Genomic DNA, 27490 nt, shown 5'->3' with positions numbered 1-27490 from the left:
GTAGTGCATGGCAGGTATCAATTAGACTAATAGAGCAAGAAGCACCAGCTGCTGATTACCTCTTTAATACTTTCATTAATAATATGAATATCATTTTACATGGCATCAGCTCCTATGCGTTCTCATATGGGAGACAATGCAGGAAATAGCAGCCAACAGTCTATTTCTTCTCTCCCTTCCAGGAATCAACCACCCCTCGTGTGACTGGAAGCACCATATGGCTCCAGAGCAACACATCCACATGAAATTAAAAATGTATACACAGGTGCATTTAGTATGTTCAGCTGCAGATATGCAAACTTTCTTCTTGCACACGCACAAACCCACACTGGCACAAGTACTTTTCAAAATGAAAACACGCTCGTTTTTCTTCTTTGAAAGAGATGTGCAAATGAATTTTAACCACCAGAAGTGTCAAGTAAACTTTGCTATTATAGATAAGACTTTTCACTTGAACGCTCTACAATTGAACACAAATATCGTCGGTTACGATCTCAAAACCGGCTCGTTAAATATTTTAACCACACTGGAGCCAGAAAAATGCATGAATTTAAGAGTGATCAATGGACATCAACAAATGTCCATTTTCTATTAAAAAGTTCTTGCATTTTAATAACAATAGTTATGTGTGTGTGCACATCCGCGTCACCAAAAACTTCAAGATGCCTTAAAAAGTCGTCGCTTATCAATAAAGTTAAAAAAAAAATAACACTGTACTTTTTTTTTACTTTTACTGGAGTTAAGAACTGAAATGTCCCAGCCTGTCCCGACTGTCCTAACGTGGTGCAGATGACGCTTAGCGACAGACAGGGGTTTAAAAAAAAAAAAAAAAAAGGGACTCACAATGAGTCAGTTTGCCTTTCAGTGGCAAATGAGGTTTATAAAAAGCCTAAAAGGCAGACAGGCATGCAGACTATGCAGGCCAAAGCCACATGTTCACCACCGGCAGCAACAACTATAAACAGCCCGGGCAACTGCGAGTTAGCACCTTTTTGGAGCGCAGTCCCTCCTAACAGCATTCACAATGTGTGATGTTAATGTTAAGTATATTTAACGATGCAGATATCAGAAGAAAAAAAAACCAAACTGACTCATGGAACAAAATATCCTGCTTTTCTCAGAATGGAGACCCAGTTTCATAAACAAGAAGTCGCGTGGCCTTCCTACTTGCGACAGAAAATAGTTTGACGTATTAATCAACGTGAAATTGTTGTCCGGGACGGGTGATGGACGGGTGGACAAGTTGTAAAGCTGATTTCTGGAATAATGGTTGCCACCTTTTGAGATGGCTGGTTTTAACAAGGCTGAACGGTTTGATCCTCAACCAAGAATAAAATGAATCCTTCTGGGTAATATCCATAAGGTATAAGAGAAATAGACAAATTACTAATGCTTGGATATGTTAGCATATGTGTATGTTTGGATTCAGTCTAGATGACTGATTGGTGGATTTATGAACTTACTTTCATGCGAGATATATTTGACAGTAACTATGATATTCCATGATTTCCATAAAGAGAATGGAATGCTCCATCAGAATTAATCATTAATCATTATCATTTTATTATAATTACCACAATTATCTGAAAAACTCGATGGTAAATTCTCATAACCAAAGTATGTCCAGATACCTTCGCCTGCTTTTCTCTTCAATTTCACTGAGAGTCCTATTCGTATTAAAAATAAAAGAAAAGAAAAAGCCCGGTATTGTGTAGAAATGTGGGTATTTATGATTAAAAGTGATATTCATGGTGGTTGCACTAAATTTTCCTCATTACCGTCACCTGATTCCTTTGGTCTTTAATATCTGCACTGCGACTTTAAACTGACCAAGCACTCCCATGATGCCTCACTTGGAGTAGAAGATTTAAAATGTGTCACTTTGCCCCAGTTTTACCATTAAGAAAAATGTATCAAATTAGGTTGTTTATTTTTGGATGTTAGTTGTTACTTGCGTGTTATTTTATTACTTGTCGATGAAGGAATAAGAATTGCTGAAATATTTATTAGTCATAACCCATATCATTGATCCTGAGGGGTGGTTTACGAGAAACCAGTAAGGATACTGTGATTCCCAACATTTAATATTCTTGTCACTGAAGACCATTCAATTCAAACTGAAAAAGCAAAAAGAAAAGACATTCGTCTTTCTACAAGTGCAATTTGCAGCCAACCTCACGCTTTAGATTTCAGCCATACAGGATACAACGTTCAACGTGCATGCAACCTTTTCTACATAAACAAGACAAAGTTCATTATGTATTGAGACTATATTGACTCAGTGTGCGTCACCGTATGACAGCATAGCCGGAAGTTTTAACAGGCTTAGTGTCCTGAGAGACGGTCCTCTCATTAGAAGTCGGGCTGGTAGTGAGAGACGCACGGCTAATGGAACAAGAATGTCACTCCAGCTGGTTTCACGAGACAGAAAGATGGACGGACGGTGAGACGCAGCCGACTAAAAAACTGTTAATGAGGAGCAGTTGCTGCTCGCATTTGGTAACGGTTGACTCTCAGCTTGATGCGCTTTACATGTTCTTGGGCAAGAAAATGATAAAAAAAAAGGGTTTTAGTGCACTCGCATATGAATATGTACTTTAGATGAAGTAGTTGCTTTAGCAATAATATCACCATTATGAGAAGAAACATACATTGGACAAAAAGGTCGGAAGTGATATTTACTGTTAAAGATATTAAACTGTCGAAGTGGGTTGAATTCACAATTAAGTGATAAGTCCACGTCTGATTTTACCAACTAGCAAGGTTTTAATTCAAACATGGACAACAGGTGGTTCATGGGGCGCGTGGATTCATCGGAAAAATTTATATAATATTGGTTTCTTGGATGAAGAGAGGAGGAGGGTGATCATATTTGGACCAGAAATATTTTATATATTGGAATTACTTTGTAACTACAAGAGAGCAAAAAGTGTGTACATTGATTTAATAACACTTAATTAACAGACACACGGCTTGAGAAGCAATATTCCGTCCGTGACATGGTGTGAAGCTTTGCATAAAGATGAAAGTCTGTATTTCAATGTTGAAAAATAAATTTTAAAAAATCCAGAAATTATTTGGGACAGGAAGTGAAGGACTAGACGAAATGTGTACCACTTAAGCTGCTCAGTAGCCCTCTAACTGGACTTGAGAACCAGATGTTAAATGAATTGTAACCAATTGGACTTCCTAACATTAATGTTGTTAAAGTTTGTTTGTCCACATTTTAAAAGGCGGCAGCAGGGACCGACTTCATTGTTATCCATTTTAAGCAGCCCGACTCTTAAGTTTAACTCTTGGTACCCAATGATTCCCTCCTAACAGTTTTGAGAACCTACTTCTGGAGTGGTGCTCCGCAATAGTTGTGCTTTTTCAAATAGGAAATATTTCCTTTTTGTGGCTTTCACACTTAGTAAAATTGCAGATTCCTGCTTTAATTCAACATTCAGCACACAGTTTTAGGATTAATGTTGTTTTCAAAAGTGCGTAGTTTTTCTGTGGTATTCGCGTGATGGCGTGTTACCTGTCACATCGTGGTCCAGAGTATCCGGGCTGACACCGGTCGCACAGCAACTCGCCCTCTTCCCCTACGTGGCAGGTGGGGCTGAAGCTGTTATAGTTCCCATTTCGACGTTGAAGAGTTTGCAGTTGAAGTTGTTGAGTCCGGTAGCGTTGTCCCAGTGAGGAGAGAGACAGGAGGGGGAGGACGAAGAAGAGAAGACACAGGCGAGTTAAGGCCATTGTTTGTCTTCTCACGCACACTCACACACACACACACACACACACACACACACACACACACGCGCCTGCGTCCCTGCTTTCACGTCCCAGCTCTCGTTCACTCTCAGACAGACATACATTGAATTTCCAGCCAAGCTCTCTCAAACACGACCATACACATCTGCACTTCCACGCAGTCCCGCGTTGGAAAACTCTCTTCCCCCTTACAAACTGTGAGTGAAATGAACTGAGAGAGTGAGGCAGTGTAAAGTGATCATCTCTTACCCCCGTTCTGCCACCCTCCCACTTCTATAAACTATACATAGTTCTGCTGGCTCGGGTTCCAGGCCCCAGACTGACTCGCATGCTGAACGACTGGCTCATTAATTGGCTCACTGAGTAACAGATAAGCTTGCCTGCATTTACACAACAAGGAGACGAGTACAAATGATTATTTTATTTTTTTGAATTTTTGATTTAAACAGGTTGCAAAAATCAAATGTACTCACGATGGACAATGTTCATCCATCATTTTCTCGCATGGTAAATAATAGCACTTTCACAGGAATAATTCTCAGCTAGACTGTAGGCTTGGGGGTTTTTGTGTGGGATTTGCAAGTTTGACATAGATTTTCTCGAGATACTCCAACCTTCTCCTTCGTTAGATGGATTAGTGGCTCGTAAATATCGTGCGATGTTGGCATGTCGCCAGATGAAATTTGTGCATTCGAACTCGTCTTTGAATCTGTGGTCTTATGTCATCCAGTGAGAGGGGCTCATCGACAGCCTCTGTCACAGCCATAACAAAGCTTCATTCCAGGAAAATGGTGCCCAGTGGCTCAATTCTTGGTTCGCTTCAATTACTTTTATTTTTTTCAAAAAGTTGATAATACACAGTACAAGATTGTTACACTTGCATAGTGTAGTACATTGGAGTGGCTGTTGCAAAGTGTGTCGTCAAACTTACCGTCCTACCCAAGTTTCTGAAATCAACATCATGCAGTGGAGTAGGTAATAAACTTATAGTAATAATAAAAGATGTGCGCACCTTTTGATTGCCTGTCTGTGGAAGCCATGTGTGTGTGATTGTGTGTTTGTCCCAGTGGTCCATCCAAGCTGATGTGTGACAATAATTTGGATGAAGGCGGAATAGAAGATGAAAGAAAAACAACACTGTAGATGTACAAAAGTGTTCCCTACCTTCCAATACAGCATGTGTACCATAATGAAACATTTATCGAGCATCATTTATATGTTATGACAGATTAATTAAGGACCTATTTTTCAAATGTGCTGAATTGGTTTAAATTTTTTTTTTTGTCACAATAGCTTCCTCTATAATGTAATCACATTACAAACTTGCAAGCATTACTCCTCAGATCAGAGCAGCTGTCCAGTGGAAGTGAAGGCACACAGAAACTGAGGTTATCTCGTCTCAGTTTTGACTGAAGCTGGTAATGTGATACATCAGGTGATGAACATGTGAACACATTTCAACACAACAATCTTTATTATTTATTTTTTTTATGTGAGACTCCCTTTAGGACTAACAAACAATTAGAGAGCGATCACACATTGCCAAGGCAGCATAGTCCAAAGATTTATGCTCTAATAATAGTACTTGCTAAAACATTTTTTAATCTGTATATAATCAAGATCTACATCTAAATACAAATAATATGAGACAATCCCGCACATTCTTTGGGAGGATATCTACGTCTTGGGAATATTTGGGCCTTTTCAATGATTTATTATGCAAATTTCAATAGATTCAGACAACAATACCACCGTTTGCAGTGTTTACAGAGTGCCACCTGTACATGAAACCTTCTGCAGGAGAGCTCGGAGGGCACTTCTTCACAAGCTGCCTACATTCCATTAAAGAGAATTAATAGAATAAATAACGCAGGAGTGTCAGGAGGAAAAGTCAGCTTGTGTACAAGCTGACAATAAAATTATATGCTTTCATCTAAAGTCTTAATAATTTAGACCCATGAATACACAACTGGGAAATAGCTCCAAAGATTGAAAAGATAAATGTTTTAAACAGGAGGAGGGCTGACAAACAATGCCACATACAAATCCTACACTTGTCAGTCGAGTTAATACATGTATTGTCACACAGAGATAAGCAAATAACCAGGAACTCAATACATTTTTTATCAAAGCATATTAAGTGGATTTAAATCCTAAAAAAAAACTATGAGGCTGTCAGTTATTTAGGCATGGGTGTAAGTAAAACCAACAGCACTGAAAGCCAAAACTGATTTCTATTGATTGAGGATAAATCACCACGGCACCGCCCCTGCTGACAGTAATATGGACATCACTTTATCAGATGCTCATAGCAGCTTAGACGCCACTGCTAACCGGAACAATCTGACTGGCTATTTGACTGTGGCCTCAGTGAACATCAGGGACCACATGGCTATTTTCAGGGGTCGAACGGCATGGCACCTCCAAGCTATTATTACTGCCTGAGAGAGAGAGAGAGAGAGAGAGAGAGAGAGAGAGAGAGAGAGAGAGAGAGAGAGAGAGAGAGAGAGAGAGAGAGAGTCTGTGTCTGTCTTTGGCGCCTCATCAGGTTTTAGACATGATGTGACTGCATCAAAATTCTCAGCTGCTATTGCGTGCGTGTGTGCGTGCATGCGTGCGTGTGTGTGTGTGTGTGTGTGTGTGTGTGTCTTTGCTTGCCACATTTAACACGCAGCATCTCTGTCTGGTCATTTGGAGGACTACAGATCTACAATATCAACAACTTATAATGCACAGTTAACACCCTTGAGGTTTAGGTGGTTATTCAACAGATTCTATCAGAAACGTACAAAAACATACAACATTCATGCATGACTGCATAAAGTTGGACAGTGTCTTTTTACAACGTCGCTGTTTAGCAAAGTCAGTCAGATTGCTTTCTGAGATTATCGGTACAGGATCTCAACTGGCTCCTCTAAAGACATGAGACATGGGTTGAGCAAAAAGCCACGGGTTCTTGTGATGAGATTGTTTTATCAGCTACTCATCATCAATCATAATCGTTTATGCCACACACACTGCAGGCGACGACACTAACAGGTGGCGTTCTGGAGGTGATTCAGGCATTATTTTGCACAGGTGAACCATTCAGTGGGAGGAGGCGCGCCATGCAATAGCTTTCTATCGCACCACACAGCACACGGACTGCAGATGATCGCTGTGAGCTCACGTATATTGACAAACGTGATCGATAAATGGGTTCACATGGGGCTGTTTTTACTGCATGGATGCTTGGACGAGGCTCTGAGGACACTGTCAACTGTGGATGCAGATAGAAAAAACATTATTTATATTATTTGAGTTAGGGAAGATGGTTTTGGGATAGAGGGTGCTACTACCCCCAGTGGAGTTTCTTGTAGATGGCAGGTTACACATTTGTTACACATGCTGCAGACTAAAGATTACCAGCGAGATGTATTTGAATTTTACAGTCTAGTAATTGTATTTATAACCAAATGATGTTTAATCGTGGTCACACACACACAAACAGAGTATATTTGCACATTTCCATCATTGAAAAAACAGAATTCAAGTGTTGTTGTCATCTTCTAAATCCAAGGTTGCGGTTTCGATCCCCCCCCCCCCCCCCCCCCCATCTCTCCGTCATGTGTTGAAGTGTCCTTGAGCAAGACACTCAACCCTAAATTGCTCCCAATGGTGGTCGAGTACCTTGTTCGGCAGCCGTCGCCATAATAGGTGTGTGTGTGTCTGTGTGTGTGTGTCTTTAAATGGGTGAATGTGACTAATGTGACTTCTGAAGCAGTAACAATAATGAGCGAAATAATTGAAGGCCGGTTATTTGTGTTTGGCGAGGTTTGAAGAGTTGGTCTCGTCTCCCAAGCCTCCCAACATCCTGATTTCTGGTGCTATTAGCAAATGTTAACCTGATCTAGATGTGAGCTCTTTTTAAGGTATTCCCCTGAAATGAAGTGAAACACTCCAAACAACGATGACTACTAAGAAAACATGAAGGCTCAGGCACGACGCCCAACAATGTTAACATTATCCCCTTAAGATTCATATAAATATGATATTCAAAATATCATACCGAGAGTATAATCGTTGACTCTTTTGTAACAACACCCTTTGTTGATTAACAATTTCAAATTTCTGATTTACATTAACTTCATTGAGTGTTAAACTTTTCTTCCTTTTTTCCTTTTTAATCCAGCATAAACAAAAGCGGTGTACATTAGAAAACAGAAGAAACGTATCTATAGAATATCAAACAAAGGAAACAAGACCGAACAATGATCAGGACTTTAGAACGAAGACTTTAAAATGCGTGCTTTTCTATATATTTGTCTGATTGTTTAATATTGCTGCATTCCTAAGATGCTTGGTGTCCTCTAATCAACTCTTCATTAAATATGTGACGCGGGCACAGCATGAGTGGCCTTCCATACGAGAGAAGCAGTATGGCACTGAGTTTTAAATTCCTTTAATTGCTTGTAGGAGGTTTGCATTTTCCACCGTGTTAACTTTTCTCCGCGCACTTGCGTTGATTGTGCCGATGACAATGACATTTCCACCCACAGGGATGATGCTTTTCCACTTGTATGGATGCATCTACCTGCGGTGGTGATATTTCTGTTAATGTCATCACAATTAAATTCCTACCCATAGTGATGAGGGCTCTCGCTGCGGCGGTGGCCTTGAAATAAGGAAAAAAGGGAGAACAAACAATTGCGAGAGTGTCGGGAAAAGGACAAGAGAGAGGAGAAGACTACGAGGAGAGGGTTCAAAAAGAGAGGAATGGGGCCGCAGAGTTAGAGAGGTCAGCAGTGATAGATTGAAGCGTTTGATTAAATCGTGCTGTCGGGGCGGCATTAATCTCTGGGTCTTCACAACCTACTTGTTGCTCGGGAGATTGAGTGGGCAGGCGCAGGGCTGACAGTCGGCAGGTGAGCCCCGAGTGGCGTGGCCGTAATAACCAGGGAGGCAGGAGTCGCAGTGGGGTCCGCCAGTGTTGTGGGAGCAATCCTGCAGGAGACAAACAAATTAAACACAAGTTACGTCATTATGAGGACCACGAGCATTTTAGATAAGAGTAGATATTTGGTGATACCAGAGGAATTGTAACAGTTCAAATGTTTCCACAAGATGCAAAGCAGCAGGAGCGTCAACGTCGAGGTGATCACAGTTCATGATACAGTCGTTTTCTTTGTTTGTTTTTTTTTTAAACAATAAGACCAAGCACACGTGATTCACGAAAAATAACCTCTAACAACCTGCTCATGTACAAAAAGTGTAAGAAAACATTAATAGCTAATACAGGCCATAATATTATTATAATTAGTAATTAGTAATAAGTAATTAGTTAGTTGTGTTAATACTGTCCAGTTTGGTTTAACTTCAAATCTCAGCGACTTCTTCTTGATGATAGATCACAATACAGCCACCTCACGGAAAAAAATAAAGAAGAAAAGGTTTGAGGGAGACAGCGATTCGTGCAGAGAATCCACCCAAAAAATGTAGGTGTTCGATTTCTTTCTCTAATGCGATAAAAAATCTGGGCGAGTTTCAGTGAGGGTGAGCTGCAAATTCTTCCCTTCATTTAAAAGCTGATTATCATGATGTTTTTGTTAACAGACCAATTTCATATGGTATTAAAATACATCGAGCACAAGCCTTAATAAAATACAGATTATATATGGAATTGTTTGAAAGAAAGAAATAAGGATTGTTGACGAGTCCTGATTGTGTGGATGTGAAACTGTCCGCATTATTGCAAAATTATTATTGTTGATTCTCATTCAATGGGGAAAGCATCTTCCATAACATCATGATAACAAGTACAGCTGCAATACATCCACTGCTTACATGTGTCTCATGAATCTGACTCTGAAAGGCTGAAGCATCACATGCGATTCAATTTGACTGGTGCAAAAACCCTGGACTGAAAGAAACATGTTTTCACAATAACGTTTCTGTTGATGATGTTGAGGATACTTTGGTTTGGACTTTCTTTTGAGAAGAACGAGTGCAAAGAGGAGCAGCCAAAATGCAAAGACGACGTCTCCATAAGAAGAATTAAGCTTTCTACGCAGTATTTTCTTGGGAGACACATTTAGATTTTGTATTATTTGCCAGTTTGCATGTGCTATTAAATGTCACACTGTGTTCACCTATAGGACCTTGGTATCATTCAGTCATCCAACGATAGCCAGCAATCGCAGGCCTCTTCGGGAAAGAGTTCCATGGGTGTGTTTCTGTAGGTCTGTGTGTGTGTGTGTGTGTGTGTGTGTGTGTGTGTGTGTGTGTGTGTGTGTGTGTGTGTGTGTGTGTGTGTGTGCGTGGATCGATCTGCCTGTCACTGTGCGTGAGTTGGTGTCAAACTGTTGTTCTGTTTGTGCACTTCTGGTATGCGTGTGTGTGTCTAAGACCGAGCAAGAACCTTCCTGCCTGTCGGTCTGTTGTCTTGTTCTGAGAGTGCATCTCCCTCTGACATACCCCAGCATCCTCCTCATCTATAATAAAACATCACATGGTAAAACAAAACCCACCAGCCTGTGTGTGTGTGTGTGTGTGTGTGTGTGTGTGTGTGTGTGTGTGTGTGTATATATTTTGATGCTAACTGACAGCTTAAGCCTTTGGCAATATGGAGACCAGGGTGTGTGTGTGTGTGTGTGTGTGTGTGTGTGTGTGTGTACAGATCCATATGTGAAGGTTGGTGTGTGTGTTCATGAAGGAGCGATTCCCTTGCAGTTCCTCCAGCAACCACTAGTAGGCAAATTTAAAATAGCTTAATTGAACAAGATAAAATGACCAAAGATCCGATTAATATTTAAGTCATCTTGGACACACAATATTGTCTGTGCGAATTGTGTCAAACTAATGCAGAACATGGGCTTTTCTTCGCTTGGGATCTCTCACACTCCAAACAAACTGCTTTTTGGAGGGGCTTTTTAGAGTTATTAGATGAAATTTCAATTGTAAATTTTTATAAAAAATAAAGCATGGCTCACAGCAATCTGAGCTCAATTAGTATCATGGAAAAAGTGGAACGCTGTTGACAGTAAAAAAAAAAAAAAAATCAGGACTTAATATCATTCTGTAATAATAACAAACATTATCTGAACACAAGAAATACATGGCAGCACATTTTCATAGTTTCATACAATCATAATTACACAAATCTGTTGAAAAATGATATTACTTCAATTCATTAAAATTTGCATCAACCAATTCCAGAAACTTCTATAGTTTACCAATTGATATATTAAAAAAATATATATTTTTTATTTGTAACACATGATCTTAGTGCTGCAATTTTCTTTTTGCCTTACTAATAAAAACAACCAAATTAACTAGTAAAAAGATGAATGAAGCCAAATGGTAAAGCAGACATAATAAAAACAACATATTCAACCAGAGTAAAAGCCCTACCAGGCAGTGTCCTGTGACTTCGTGGCATTGCATCGAGTGTCCGTGGCAGTGGCAGGGTTCACACACACCATTGTACAGGTTCCCGTTGACTCTCCGAAAACCAAGAATGCATGACTGAAACACACACAACCAGCTCATTTAGTAAAGCTGGGCTGTCAGTTTTCGTGTCATATTTGATTTAAAAAACATAAAGCTACAAATCAATGTTGCAGTTCTGCTGAAAGAAACTTCTCATTTGGTGTCAGTTGTAGTTGCTTGTTAATTGAATAGCACTGCGCTAAACGCACCGCATGTACCAGTCTTGACTGGAAGGAAAAACAAGTGTAAAGGTCATAATGTAATATGTGGATGTGGAAATGTTGTTTATTTCCTAAAATTCTAAGTAATATTCAAACTTTTTCCAAGTTTACCTGAATTTTTCATGAATTTATGTCAGCAAGATTAAAAAAAAAAAAAAAACTTGCAGGTGCAGTTGGTTGAGTATAAATTAATAACCAAATGAAAAAGTCTGTTCAGTGAAAGATTGTACTAAACTGATGAGTTGATGCTTTTTATTGATTATTGTACAGAAGGATTTAAAAAATGAAGTTTGTGTGTGTGTGTGTGTGTGTGTGTGTGTGTGTTTACCTCACATGATGTTCCATCATATCCTGGAGGACAAGAACACATTTCTACAGCTGATGCTCTCGTTTCCTCTCCTCTGGCAGAAGGACTCGCTACCTGCATTGAAAACGAATGGAGTCTGCACGCACGCACACACACGCACACACACAAACACACACACAGACAAACTGTAAAAACCTTTCGGCACATTGCTCGTCCCTCTATCTTCACAGTTTAAACGTGTGTATAAACAGCGCAGTTTGGCTGATTAGGCTTTTAGAACTTTTATGACCCAAGTTCATTCTCTCAGGAAGAATTCATTCCCAGAAAGCAATAAGCTTCCGCCATAAAAAACATCATCTTTATGTTCAGGTTACACAAGGTTAAAGTGGGGACATTCAGAGCCTATTAAAAGAGCTGCCTGGGACACTCACCTCTGGGTGACTCGTTTTACTTGGTACGACAAAAACTAATAGCTGTTAATGCAACATTAATTTTACTTATAACCATTTGCATGCACAAGTAGTCCAAAAATGGAGCCGATCATGAAATTTCTGGCATGAATGCAGTGATACTGAGGATGTGCTAGATGTTATCATCAAATAAATGTACCTATAATTATATACGCACACTCACCGGTCAAAACATTAGGTACACCAGTTCACCCCCCTCCGAATAAACCTGAATATCTATGATTATATCTATATCTATAATGATAACATGGCAGCATTAAGTTGCATTCAAGCACGTAGACAGACAAAATATAAATAATGCATTTCTTTGAAATAAAAGCAGTTTTCGTAGGGTTTGTACAGTTTGCTCATGAAAAAAAGGTAGAGTGGACGGGATAATCATCCTAATCATTCATTAAGGAAATATACTGTGCAACATTCTCTCAGTCGTGGTTGTGAAATTATTTCACATTATTGGCCATTTATCTATCGCAACTTTATTACACTCAGAATGTCCAAAATATTGTTATTGGCCATTATTCCTGGTTGTTACAAAGTTCTCTGCCACTTGTTGCACCACCAAATACAACTAAACTTTACAAACTGACACGTTACATATTGTGCTCGAGTGCCTTTTAAGCATCGTTGATCACTGGTGAGTTAAAAAGACTCCATGTTAGTTTTATTGACTCGTACCTGTAAAGTGCGCTGGTTTCTGTGCTGTAAGAGGCCCGGACCATCACTTTGGTCACGTTTGCCAACACAGACAAGAAATCTCTCCGAGTAATCTGCTGAGCAGTTTCAGAAACAAGGAAGTTCTCTGGAAGGAGAACAATGTGATTGGTGCTGGGGGAAAAGGGGTACACGGGTTGGCCGAACCTCTTGTCAATAATCTTGATCCCGCCTCCCTGGAGAAGAAAAAAATAAAAAATGTTTTAATTAACTTACAGTTTCATTAAGGTAGAAAGCGAGTGGTTTTTTTTTGGCCTTTACTGTGGAAGGGCTATCCTATCGTCTCTGATCACGAAGAAGCAGTGAGAGTGAATGATGTGTCATTAGGTAATGAGCCTCAGTTTCTATTGACATCTTGAATGGACGAAAGGCAAAGTGAACTGAGCCCGGGCTTGGTATCTGACTATCTCTTGTTGAGAGCCAATCAATGGCATGTAGCGGCTAACACAGAGTGACAACCACTGATGGAAGGGGGGGGGGGGGGGGGGGGTACCATGCCAATAAACCATTAAATAAAAACTAATTGAAAGAGAGGAGGTGGAGGGAGTTGTAAATACTCAAGACAACGAGTAGCACGGCAAAGAGATGCAGCGATAAAGTGAAATAAGAAACGTTGCATACTGACCAGAAGTCGCCGCAGAGTAAATTACAACGACTGAAGAATAAATGGCAGCAGGACTTAAAATGGGACTGAATAAATATATAATCCATACTCTAACCTAAATGTTTTGTTTGGGTTTTTTTTCCCCAGACTGTTCTGGGCCAGAACCCTCACAAGGACAAGGTGAAAACTGATACCATGGAGATTGATGTGCTAGTGAAGGAAAATTACCAAACATTAAACAGAATAATATGCATGGGAAACGCTTTGTCAAAAAGTCAAAGCTGTGGGAAAACGAGGAAGAAAAAGAAGAAAGAAAAAAGATTGCACGGCCTAAAGAAAATATCTTATAATAAAGCCTGCAAATAAATGTTGTGGGGAGCCAGCTGAGGAAATGCCTCCTACCATTTAATATTATTATTATTATCTTAATTAATACATATTTTGTTGTTTTAAATTTTTTACCAACAAAAGAGAAGAAATGCAATTTTCTTCATATATCTGGGGTCAACAATGCTGTTACCAATCTGGTAGTTTCTGTTGTTTTAACCTGAACGATGCAACTGAAAAAGCAAACACACTGCGGAACAGTGACTGTTGTCGTGTTATTGTTGTCATGCAGACTTTTGTGTGAACTTTCTTTACAGTGCTGATGGAGGCTGATCGACTGCGGATGAACTGAGGGGAAGACGCGGAAGACAACAAAGCGCCGCAGACAAACAAAGACAGGGAGCTCATTATCTATTCAGATCCCAAATACTTACAACACAAACGTCTTCCCGCGCGTCACCAAACAATGCAACAGAAAAATATCACAACTCCATGCAGATGTGCAGGGAGCAGACGGGGAGCGGGGTGAAGGGAAGGAACGCGAATGAGACAAAGGCTGAAAAAGAGACAGTGAAGAGGGAGAGAGCTGGTTGACAGTGTGTAGGTGGTTCATTATTGTCATCATTTGGAGAGGCTTTTTGTTGACAACAAGACCGACACTTGTCGTCCTCTCCTCCTCCCCCGTCTCCTCCCAGTCTGTCGATCCCACTGACACGTCTTTAAATAACACAAGCTCATTGGTCTGTGACGATCCGTCGCTCAGTTTTCGCTCTTCACCATTTCCTTGCATCTGCTTATCCACTTTTTTCTTTCCTTTTAATCTTGCTTTACTCTTATTTTGTCCTTCCTGACTACCTCATTTCTGTTTCTTATTCCTTTTTTAGTTAATTTTCCTTTTTTTTATATACATTTTACTCATTTTTATCTCTGATTCTTCTACTAAATGCTTTGGCCACAACCATCCATCCATCCATCCATCCATCCATCCATCCATGTTCTCTAAGGCGTTATACTGTGCAGGTCTGAGTGAGGGCAGGATGCACCCTGAACAGGTCACTAGTCCAACACAGGGCAAACACACACGTTCACATTCACACCTCGAGGCACTTTAGCATCACCGATTAACCCCACGTGCATTTTTGTGGACTGTGGGAGGAAACCGGAGTACCCAGCGGGAAGCCCATGCAAACTCCACACAGAAAGGTCCGTCCCGAATTTGAATCCATGACCCTCGAGCTGTGAGGCGAGAGTGCGAACCACTGCTCCACCATGCGGACGGCCACAAATGGATGTGCGTTAATTACAACTTCATTTATTTATATTTAAAGAGCCTGGCATTTTAAAACAATTATTTGTGACATCTGTGTCTCCATGCATTCAAATATCAGCATTATTTGCATCTGTTTTGTTTTGCATAAATGTTTTGTTATTCCTACATTTTCTTGGTTTTGTCTACTTTCCACCCTTCTTTCTTCTGCAGGACTCTTTTACATCATTGTTTACTTATGCTTGTCTCTATTTTACATAGTACCCTTCTTGCATTATATTTTTTTAACTGCAAAATGTTCTTTAATTTATGCAATTCCGGCTGCTTTTTCCCTTGATGTGCTTCATTTTTTTCAGCTTCAGTCTATCGTTTCCTTTCTTTAAGCTAACATGTACACATTCAACAAAGGGCAGGAAAAACTGAAAAACAAATGGTGCCATCTGTCTATATCGTATCATAATATCACAATTGTTTAGATTTTCTTTATATGTGTTATATTGCTAATTACATTCTTCATAAAGTCTGGAATGTTTCCGGGGTTTTTTTCCCAGCTTCTTTTTCATTGTGATTGTTTCAGATGATTATTTACTTGTGCTTGCCTTTCTTGATTCACTCTCAATCATTTTGCACCCCATCAAAGATTCTTTTGTGTGCATTTTCTCAAGCAATTCTTTATTTTCCTATTTTCTTTTCATCACCTGCTTTTTATTTGTTTCCTTTTCTTTTACTGTCCATACCTCTTTTTTTTTTTTACATTTTTATTTAATCTCTTTGCTTTTCCTCGTTGAGATAATTTATAATTTCTTCAAATTGCATGCAGTTTTATGACGCCTTCACAAAATTAAGGGCCTAAAATTCAAATCAGAAAATCACTTACTGCGTCTGTGTCAATTTGTGTGGATTTGTGTGTTCAAAATCTAATCTCTGCTTACTGCTTTCAGAGGGCTGCTTCACACGCACACACACACACACACTCACACACACAGAGCTGAAAATCTTTCCAACAGTTCTAATTAACATTCCAACTTCTTTAACACATCACTGGTAGGAAGTTCACTGTGCAAAATAACTGGATAACATCCACAGCTTGAACACACACACACAACCATGCACACACATTACACACCATTTTAATGCGGGAGCGCGTGTGTTTGTGCGTGTGCACTGCATGCTCCCATACACACACAAACACTGTTGTTTAGTGGGATATATAACAGTTAACTAATAGTGTTGCTGCTCTGCTTATTGCTGCCATACATCATAACGCAACCTGCTCATTATAAAAAGAGACAGAGCGAGAAAGGGAAGAGCCTCTCTATCTGCATCTTTTATTGCTAAGTTCAGCAATACACTGCTGCTCGTACGTGTACATGTGGGTGCGCAAGTGTGTGTGTGTTTGTGTCTGTTTTGACGCTTTCTCTTCGCCAGATCATTTAGAGGATGGCACTGTTTTAAAAACCAATGTTTTGTGTGTAAGGATAAATAATGCAGCCAAACGTAGTACAGGAACAGCATATAGACTGGAGTACCCATATGAATATTTCCTCCTATAACCCAAATAATGTATTTCTTTCGGTGTTAGAAATACTCCTGATCAAAGCCTTTGACCAAAGAGCTGATGGAGCCAACAGATGCAGATGGAAATAATTGTGTAAATGTACTTCCAACATTGTACAGTCTATGTAAACGTTAAATGTGTTGGGGAAACATACCTCTATGATCAGGTCGGGCTCCGATGTGACTCTGATGAGTGTTTGTTCCTGTTGGTCTGTAGTATAAGACACAGTGAAGACCACACTTCCTCCGTAAGCTGAAACCTGAAGAGAGAGAGGGAAAAAAACCATGATCAGAGTCACTGTTTCATTATTCCACCAATCAGCAAATTCAAACATAATCCTCCATCCAGATTCATATACAAAGTGAGGACTGGTCAGGAACATATCCGAGTCGAGTGTGCTGTTCTCTGAAGCTGTCCAAATAACAATAATCATCAGGACAGGGTGACCCGAACACTACAATATGTAACATCTGATCATATCACCAAATCCATGTGAGTATCCACCATCATTACTGACTTTATCCACATGAGGACAATTGACTCCAGAGCCTATTACAGCTAACATTGGATGAAGTCAAGTACTGTACTTATCTCTGACACAAGTTGTCAGTCCATCACACCCACAGCTACAATTTACACGGATGTGCAGAAAAAGAAACATTCACCCACACACAAGCGAACATCTTGGACCAGTTTGAAGTCACTTTTAACCCAACAGGCATGCTTTTTGAATGGTGGGACGTAACCAGAGTCGCAGCTCATGCAGGACAGGAAAACAATAAAAACTCTAAGAAGGAACTGGGATTCAACACTGGATCGAGCTGATATGAGGTAACATGTCTTACATGGACACATACAGATTCCTTCAAAAACACTGTGCATTCTTTAAAATGAGAACAAGGAAATCCAGCTCAAACATATGTATGAAACATGAAACAAATGTACACAGAAGATAACAACAGACTTCCACAAGACCAAATAATACATTACTAATTTTCTTGCAAGATACTTTATTTTTGATTTTTAAGTGCTCAAAAATCTAATTTTAAACACGTCAATCTTCCGACATCACATACAAAGCACAACTTCCTTCAAAAGGCCACATGGCGATCATTATTGATTTCAGGCCAATCACAGGCACTCAGAAACATGGACACTAATGCACAATCTCTCATGTACTGGATTAGTAGCTGGCAACATGTCAAACAATAACCCAGGAGCACATGTTTGACTTTTCATTTGTAGAATGGCATGTAACCTAAACATATTATAAATTATTGTGACTAATTCAATGCAACGTGATCTGCACAAATGCATGATAGGAAAACAATGTTGCATTTGTGAACTTCACATCACATCTAAATAACTGTATGACTTTTGACTGGAGTCGCTTCTAAACTTATTATTCATTTTTTATTTATTTTTTTCAAAAGTAATTTAGGGGTGTGAAAACCACGGAGGAGCCGGGTACAGCCCACAATCTTTGTTGTCCTGTGCTGTTGGAGTGCAGCGTTTCTGTTGAGTCCACAGAATGAGCTCAAGGTAGAGAAACGCTGCATCGGCATGATCCTGAAATTTATTATTCCGCTCCAACCTGAACAGTAATGGGTGGGAGAGCAGGATAATAATGCCACCATAAAACAGAGAGAGGGGGACACTGAGGGAGAGAGAGAGAGAGAGAGAGAGAGAGAGAGAGAGATGGAGAAGAGGAGCTTGTGAAGGGAAGATGGCGAGAGTTAGTGAGGGAGTAAGAGGTGGGCTTAATACCTCTATAAACCTCCTCTATTCTACATCATTACTCTCAGATTTTAAACCTGGAGGTGGAATCACCCATTTTGCAGCTGACTGAAAATACACGTATACACCCCAGCAGGCCTGAAAGTGCATTGGATATTTTACTCCATAACACTTATTCTCGATCCACCTCCATTTGCTGATGTGGACTCCAGAGGACAGTAAAACCACGGTTGAAATCCACGCCGCATGCACATATCACTCAGGTGTGCTGCTGAATCTCCCTCTCGATTAGGTAATCCACAGCCCAGAACAGACACTGCATTAAGTAAAGGAGGTCTGCTTTTTAGCCGTATGCTAAGCTGCTGTATGTATCCACATATGTATCTCCGGACACCCGAGTTCACAGAGCAATAAAAATAACAACCAACAAGGAAGACCTCCACAAAAAAATCTGCTGAGGAACAAACAATGGTGTCCTCACACATAAGAACAAACTATCGTGCAGCTGAAGTGAAGCTTGTAAAGTCAATATTATCTATAGACTTCATTTTCACATAAAAAAATCTGGATTTTACCACAGTTACACACAAAGACACCAGAATTGACTCAATAGAGCTTTCATGTAATTACAAAAGCAGTAATTACTTTGAGCCATATGTGGGTTTTTTCTGACAGGTATAGCTTACATGAGAACAACACAGTGTGTCAAACTATTACAGTATTTTCAGTGAAAAATCCTCCATCACTCAACCTGCCTTCAGTTCTCCTGCATTGTAGATCCGGTGGCTGTTACCGTCAGTCTCGGTTACCTCTAACTTCCGTTCCGTTGATGTTTGAGAGAGTGAATGAGTGTAAGGAAATTCTTCTCAGAATACTCTCTGAGGGATTGTGTTGATATAAAATCGGACAAGCATGAACTGAAAGACAACCTGTATGTATGTTACCATCCATCTTCATCACCTGCTAGATATCTGCTCACATCGACAGGAAAGAGTCACAAAGTAACCTAACAAACAAGCCGTGGGAGAAAGCTAGAGAAAGCCCACAGGGAGAACATGCAAACGCTACAGCCACACGTGGATGTTCCCACTGAAGTCATCCTCTGATGCATATACCATGAAACACATTTTAAAATTCTTGAGCAAAATTACAGTTCTCTTCTTCTGTGTTACATTGGATGGGCCCAACAAGTTTTAGCTTCAAGCAGAAGTTGGATGAAAATCCACTCAAGATAATCATTTCTGTTGTGCAAAGAGCCATTGATGAATTTTGGTGTTCTCTGTATTTCTACACAGTGGTGTTCACTGAGCATGCAGCAGGTTATAAGCTGAGAAGCAGCAGTGGGAGCTTTTAAGGATGACTCTTCATCCATTGAGAAACTCCTGGATTTAGCAATTTACTTCCTTTGAAATTATTGACATTTCTCAGAAAACTCATTTCTCTGATGGTTTCCACCTAACCTGGACAGTAATCAAGGCTTTTGTCATGGCAACCTGATGGCGAATCGCCACCCTGGGGCGAGAGGAAATAAAGAAACGAAATCCCGGAAAGAGAAAAGGCCGACACAATAGCACAGCGGGAGAGGAGAATTACGAGTAGTAGAAGCAAAGGAAGAATAAACACACACACACACACACACACACACACGGACACACACACACACACAAAGCTGCAGAAGACATCAGTCGGATCCCCCTGTGAGCTCGATAAGCCTGTTATTAACTCTATTAGTGGCCAGAATAAGAAGAACATGACATAATCCTCAATGTTAAAACCCTCATCAAAAACCTGACACAGTCTTCATTAGAGTGAAACCCTTTGTCACGGCCAAGAGTGTATCAGTTTATACAAGTCCTTCAGCTTACTATAATACTGTATGTGGCAGGACGGATAAAGAAAACTAATCTCACATCACAAAAGGAATATTGTCTTAAAAGAAAAATGTGAGGAAGCACTTAACCAAACATGCTCTTAAGACTAGAAATGTGTGCCCTTGATCCTTTGCTGCAATACAAATGTCAACCTTTTTTTTTTTTTTTTTTTTCTCCCAAAAACTGTAAAATGTAAATAGGGACAATAAATTGCTCTGTATGAAGACGCTTCATTTGTTTTGTATTGTTTATCAACTCATGTGGGACAAAAAAAATAAGTACATCCAGAGATGAGAGCCAGAGACAACAGCTTATAAGAGCAGATTAAAGTTATGAGATTTATTATCTGCTAATACTACAGGGTGACATGTCAGGAGAAGGTGAGATTAATTATGCGATATTAAATAAGAAACATTCTCTAATCAATCAACATGGCTTCAACTGAGCTCTGAATCCTTTGCTGCAGTGCGGACAGACTCAGACAAGCAATGAATCTTGTAACCCTGGAAAGCCTGATTATTTTGCTTTCTATCTATGCCACATTTGCAGTGAACATGCATTTGGAGCATGAGCAGCAGGGTTTAGGATGTGGGTCATGCCCATGAACAAATGTGCCATTTGCTTATCTGACAAAGACAAACAGCTCTTTTATAACCTATTGACTCTCGTTGAGGTTTGCTGTCTAAAGAAGCTCAACATTTTGGCCTTAAACATAACAACCAAAAACTCATCCCAAAAATGGATCATACTCCCTAATCTGGTACCATTTACCAGGGGAATACACTTTTCAATCATGTAACACCCAAAAAACAAAGACGCATAATGTGACTGAAAACTACTTCTGAAACATTGATTAAAGAAAGACAAAAGTTTAGGAAGCATTGTTTACTTTTTTTTCTTTCACATTCATGTAAAGTAGATCCAGATGTGACAATATACATTATATCATTCAGTTTTCCCACCTGAGAACTGATGACTTTTGCATGGCTTTAAAAAACATTTTATTATTCTGCAAGTTAATCCATATCAGTGTTAATAGTGTCGTTAGATAGTGAGAAAGTACTTTACTATTTCATTTCACATACATGGGTTATTGTATTACAAGCCTGATTTTTAATAGGAAATGTGATTGTGAATCAAAGTAGGATGCAAGGATTTACAAATATTGCATGTTTTACTATTGTGTGAAAAGTTTACATGTGTCTGCTTTATTTTCATGGTAGCAGCTTCTTAAAAAAAGTCAGGACCGAGTGACGATTCCCATTATAGCACGTACTACAATTGTAATAGGAGTTGCTGGAAATTTTGAGAGGTGAATGTTTCTCTGAGAAGTGGTTCACACTTTGGCCTCACAGCAAGAAATCCCTGGTTCAAGTCTGAGTTTTAAAGCATTTCTGTGTGGAGTTTGCATATTTCCCAAGTGTATTTGAGTGTTTTCTCACAGTCAAACATGCATTTGAGGTAAACCGATGACAACCAAAGTGCAAACGTGAGAAGTTGTGATTGTCTGTTTCTTAAAGTTTGGTTGTGATCGACGAAACATTCAGTTTATCAGATTGCAAATCATTAGTTCCTGATTTTATGATAAACATTAAACTGCTTTCCCATGGGTATTTATTCCGTCCTCCAAAAAGAAAACAAGAAAGGTTGTGTTAAAAAACAAAACATATCCACAGTGGTGCACTACATACACTATCTGCAATGTCGAGTGCGTCTGTATACACTCTTTTCTGCCCGGGGAAAAATACTTTTGCATGACCTTTTGAATATAAATTAAATATACTGAAGTACGCAAAGAATTTCCAGCAAGAACTTGTCCTGTTCAAATTGTTTCGTGCAACTTGGAATAGATTCCACCTGAGACAAACTGAATGGATTGGATATAGTTTAGAAAAGTTCAACCTGAGTTATAAAAAGGCTCACAGTTCAGATAAGGACCAAAACTGGACCAGCCCAAACAACTCTGTGGAGACGGTCTCTATAAAACCTTGGTGGGGCATAAATCAGGCTATACAACCTTTTTTTGGAAGGTCGCAGTGTTCGGGAGACCAAGTTATACAGGCTGCCAAAGAGGATACTGAAGCATAATAGAAAAATAAGACAGAGCTTGAAGAATGAGAGATATTTTTCTCATTCCATGTTGAAATGAATGTCCTTTGATTGTGGTCAAAAATATCAATGTTATTCATTTAACATAAAAAAAGATATATTAAAGTACTTGTTTATGAAACTAACAAGTGATGAAGCACTGAGGCATAAAGTAACGGAAGGAAACGTCACTTTTCTAAAATGAAAGTACAGTAGTGACGTAAACACCAGTTACAATCAGTGTAAGGTAACGCCACGGAATTGAAATCCAAACAGATTGTTCACACCTTCCACAACTGTGTGCTGTCAGTTTGCAGAGTACAAAAGGAGAGAGAGAGAGAGAGAGAGAACAAGAGAGAGAGAGAGAGAGAGAGAGAGAGAGAGAGAGAGAGAGAGAGAGAGAGAGAGAGAGAGGGAGAGAGGGAGAGAGGGAGAGAGGGAGAGAGGAGGTCAGAGAACATTTATCCTTCAGGAAATGAAAACCAGATTGCCACAAAAGCTTCAGTAAACAGATTCCCCTAATGACACACATATAGAGGAAGACACAACAACAGACAGACAGAAGAAAAGAAGAAAAGAAAGGAGGCGCATCTAGCATGTTTTTCCTGATGTCTACGTCTGCTATTGGTATCACAAGTTTTCATTTCCAACTAGTCACACACACACACACACCCACACACACGGACCATTGTTGTTCCTCGCTGTGGGGTGAGATTGGTTCCAGATGGACCAATAAACAGTGAAATACTGAACAACATACAACCAAAAAAGACTTTATTGTGTCAGTCTGAGGAAAAGGAAATTTCACAGACATCAAAACCGAAAGTGGACACTGTCCTGGTTTCGCCAAAAAACTCACCCCACCGCTTTCATTTCCTCCGAGATGCAGTATTCGTGAGCTATTCAGATTTTTCCAAGTAAAATCTCTATCTAAAGGAGATATATAGTATGTATATATAAAACGCTCCTTGCATGTGTAATTAGAATAGGTTGAATGCAGAGATGAAATTTCCTCAAGGAAATCAATAAAGTATGCTTTAGGTTTTAGAAGGTAAATACTTCTGTGGCGGGTTTTTTTTCCCCGAGACTGTGAGAGTTTGCCAATATTTTGGCAGCTGTGTGTGAGGATGTGTGTGTGTGTGTGTGTGTGTGTTGGGGGTCCTGTTTGCATGCTGCAGAGCTTGAGTTCTCGCTCTGGACCCCATGCCACTGAGAACATCCCAGGGGTCTCGGGGTCCCTGCTTTGTTTCCCGTAGTCTGATGGCAGATGGGAATGTGGTAGATCAGCACGTTGTTTGAGGTTCCCTGCATGGGGTTTGGCTTCAAGGGAAGTTTGAAGCTAGAGCGAGTCGCTTTTTTAGTTATTGTCTCTTGAAAGTGGTGCCAAAAGGTGAGAGCTGATAACGCCCTTCATTGGCTTGATTGGCAATTGTACTACACAGGTGGTAAATTTCACAAAAATGACTCCAATGAAAACTACATATTTTTACAGGCTGTATCCACACCTGCATCTATTTGTACTTTGTTAAATACTTAACTAGATTTTTCAGGTATTTCTATTTTACTTGAGTCTTAGCTTTTTGGACTACTTTATACATTTCAACACAAATATCTGTACTTCCTATTGTACTTAAACTGGCTCATAACTGCTTTCCAGAGATGATGGTACTTCAGTTATGACTGATTGTCAGGACTTCTTGTTTCTACTACAGAAATAAAAGTCCTTTTGAATGGATTTCAAAGTGTTTTATAGAACATTTGCACAATTTCAAAAGAAATGTATTGTCTGAATCAAAACTATGATGCAACTTGAATGTTCTGGCTTCTGGATCCATGCTGAGAAACATAAAAATAACCGTTTTGAATGTGTGTGTGTGAGTGTGCCTGCCTGCATGCAGACTTACATATGTTTGAATATATATGCACGATTACCACAAAAAAGGATCTGACATGTCTTTTCTATTTGATACATATAAGAAACATTTTAATTTATCAAAAGTATAGATGCTGAATCGGTCCTGTCACATTTACCTGGGTCCTTTCCATACGTAGATATGTGTAATTCTACAAAAGTTAATAAGTTGAGCAATTTCAAGTTTAAAGCTACAAGCAGTCACTTGTTAAAATTGTTTTCAGTTTCATGCCTCAAGAGGAAGAAAATCGCTCGTAGTGAAGGTCTATCAGGGTTCTGATACTCACAGGCAAGCAATTACATTCTGCTATGCACAATATTCACTAAAATGGCTCTTCTGTAATCTAGGAGAAGGTATATTTACAAGTGCGCTCACACTTTCAAATCCATTTTCTGACCTCAAAGAAAAAGAAAATAACAATATTAAAAGGAAAATTCACACATTTTAGTTGAGTTTGTTCACACCTGCATTTTTTTTTTTTGTTGTTGTTTTTTTTTCCATGGCACTCAAACAGATGTCACACTGGACACTTCTCCGGTGTATACTATGCCAAGCTTTTATGACTTTCACCACAATGCTGCGTGCTGGGCAGCATGGTGGGCTTGTTGGGGTGTTTACTTTTCCCCAGCTGAGAGCTCACAATCACTTGAAAGCCTATGGAGTCAAAACAGCAGCAGAAAGTCATGTGCTGCTCGAGCCAAACAAAGACATGCTGCAAGGTGCTGTTTTCACACCTGAGATCTTCAGCTTGGTCCGGTTAGATGTCTTCAGTCTGCTCTTTCATTTTGAACTACGCCAGAGTGTGGAGAGTTCAGCTGAAGCAAGACATTCTAAAAAGACTTTCGACATATCGTCCAATACTTTGATGAACTTTCACATGCAGCTACGCCACGCATTAAAACGGCATCTGCGAGACTTAAGAGACAGCAGACCGAAGAAACATTGCTGATTTATGAAGTGGTTGTGTACCGGACTGTGATGTGATAGTTATTGCTGCGAGTGACAAGAGAGAGAAAGTTCAACGTACTGTAACTCAGTATGCACTTCTCATCCAGAAGAAGATGACTAAGAGCAGCTCACTGATTTGCTTTCCAGTCTCTGAGAGCCAATCAATTATTGTTGTGCACTCCCACGGCTCACCGGCTCTTTAAAGTGAAACTCCAGCAGCTTGATGTGTATCAGACTTGAAGCAACAAACAAAAGCAGAATGACACACAATATTCAATACAGTCAGTGCAGCTCTCCCTGTGAGTATTAGATAACCTTTGTAGGTGTTGTCGCGTCAACATCAAGAATAAACATTGTGCTGATTGTTCATTTTTTAGTATGGAAACACAAGATTATCATTTTCTATCAGCTCACATGAAATAATATTGACTGGAAACTTCACATGTCACACTTTTTTTTTTTTTTTTATCTGAGAACAGCTGTTTCCTCTGTCATTGTCTCCTCAAAGAATATATTGTTCACACACAGGTACAATCCTGAAGACAAAAGATTATTTCATTGTAAGAAACTGAAAACTACTTTGCTCAACTATTAATCTATTTCTTTTGGTGAAATGAAAAGAAATAAGATTGCCAAAATGATCTAAACTTTTGTTCTGATAACCACATGTAGTGATTTTCATTTTGAGCTAATGTAGGCTTGTTGAAAACTGGAACAAATCCACAATGGCCTGTGTGAAGATAGTTTTCCGGCTATGTAATGGGGGCAAGAAGAAACCGAGGAAGACAAGAGAAATCTATCTCGTGGAATCAAAATGAACATTACGGACAAACTCCTCATCACACATTTGTCTCTTCCATCAGCCACAAGTCAGCTGCTTGTCACAAAACTGTTTCGCAGAAAGACCTTATACGAGAGATTTAATACAGTACGATGTCAACCGCTATATGGGACGAGTCAAACATATATCTCCGGGTCCAAAACTGTCCTGTCAGAGGCTCAAATCCAGTAATGCTGACTATGACAATGACAAGGGAAACAATAATGGGATCATTTGTTCACTTGGGGTTGCATGCACTGTGTTCCCAATATCACCATATCAGTTGAACACAGAGCTGGAACCTGACGCTGCAGTGAAAGCAAAAAGGCTGCAGAAGTAATGCAGCTTCAGTGTAAGGACAATCACTTGAAAGATGATTTCAGGCTGCATTTAATTCAAGAGAAATAAAACCATTTTGCAGAAGGGTATTAAAAGTAAGCACTTGTATATTCATCTATATATACATTTGTAAATTCCAAAGCTGCCATTAACATTAATAGGTTATCATGCTGTTACTTCACTGATCCAGCCCAACTGTGATTAATGAGGCCGTATGGAGCCATTCAACCAAAATGACTACTAACTTAATTAATTTTCACTTTTCACCCCATGTTTGCACCTGGATTAGAATCCTCTCTATTACATTACATGAAGTCATATCTAAAGGGTTGTATGGATAAGGAAAACAAGAGATTTAATGAATGGTTGCAAAAAGTTGTACGAGAGACAAAGCAAACTTAGTGAGGGAGTTCATAACAAGCTGAGTTCCATGTTTGTACAAGAGCTTCAGCACATTTTGAGCTTTCTTTCATCAGCTGTCAGCAGAAGATGTTTCTCCTTCCTCCATGTTCATCCATCACGCCTTTATCTCCTGGCTTCAATCTCCCCAAAACTCTCTCTTTCTCTGTTTCTGTCCATCTTTGTCAGTCTTTTTCTCCAAATGATGAGCATTTTTTTGTTTCGTGAAGCTTTCATCTGCCTCGACTGTGAATCTGTTAGTAAATCACGGTACACGATAGATACAAGGGGGTTAGAATTTGACAGCTTTTGAAGGCTAAAATGAGACTGCTGAAATTTCAGTTCCACTATTATCATATTTAGTTTCCTCTGAAAAATTCAACCAAATCGTGAGTGCTTTTCTCATGCCTGTACTCTTGTCACAAGGGAAAAGTGCCTAAAACAGCATTTAAACCTTAAGACAAGGTGTCCTGTGAGTGCTCTGACAAAAAAAAAAAAGAGAGAATTTCAGCCTGTTCTTTTCTATGATACTGAGCAAATTGCATCTGCTTGAATTGATTGCAGGCTTCAGAAGGGATAAAAGATATATATATTTTTTTTTTTAAAAAGACAAAAGACCTTAAAACAAGCCTTGAACATGCAAAACATGCCATTGGAGGGTGATACTCTCAACTTTGCAAGATGGTG

At 39.5% G+C, this 27490-nt stretch overlaps 1 protein-coding gene across 1 annotated transcript in view; it reads right to left on the bottom strand.

Annotated features, from left to right (window-relative positions):
- lama2 (laminin, alpha 2) overlaps positions 1 to 27490 on the bottom strand; it is a 194450-nt gene that overhangs the window by 94550 nt on the left and 72410 nt on the right. The window contains exons 15-20 of the mRNA XM_080490875.1: positions 16843 to 16947; positions 12897 to 13108; positions 11773 to 11887; positions 11146 to 11259; positions 8612 to 8739; positions 3524 to 3610 (exon numbers count right to left, since the gene is read on the bottom strand). Coding sequence (XP_080347001.1) covers positions 3524 to 3610; positions 8612 to 8739; positions 11146 to 11259; positions 11773 to 11887; positions 12897 to 13108; positions 16843 to 16947 — 761 coding nt within the window. The remainder of the gene's footprint in view (positions 1 to 3523; positions 3611 to 8611; positions 8740 to 11145; positions 11260 to 11772; positions 11888 to 12896; positions 13109 to 16842; positions 16948 to 27490) is intronic.

Source organism: Lipophrys pholis (assembly GCF_963383615.2).
Source record: "Lipophrys pholis genome assembly, chromosome: 21".
NCBI lineage: Eukaryota > Metazoa > Chordata > Actinopteri > Blenniiformes > Blenniidae > Lipophrys > Lipophrys pholis.
Note: the sequence above shows the minus strand (reverse complement) of the source record. Positions and strands in the feature narration are given on the sequence as shown.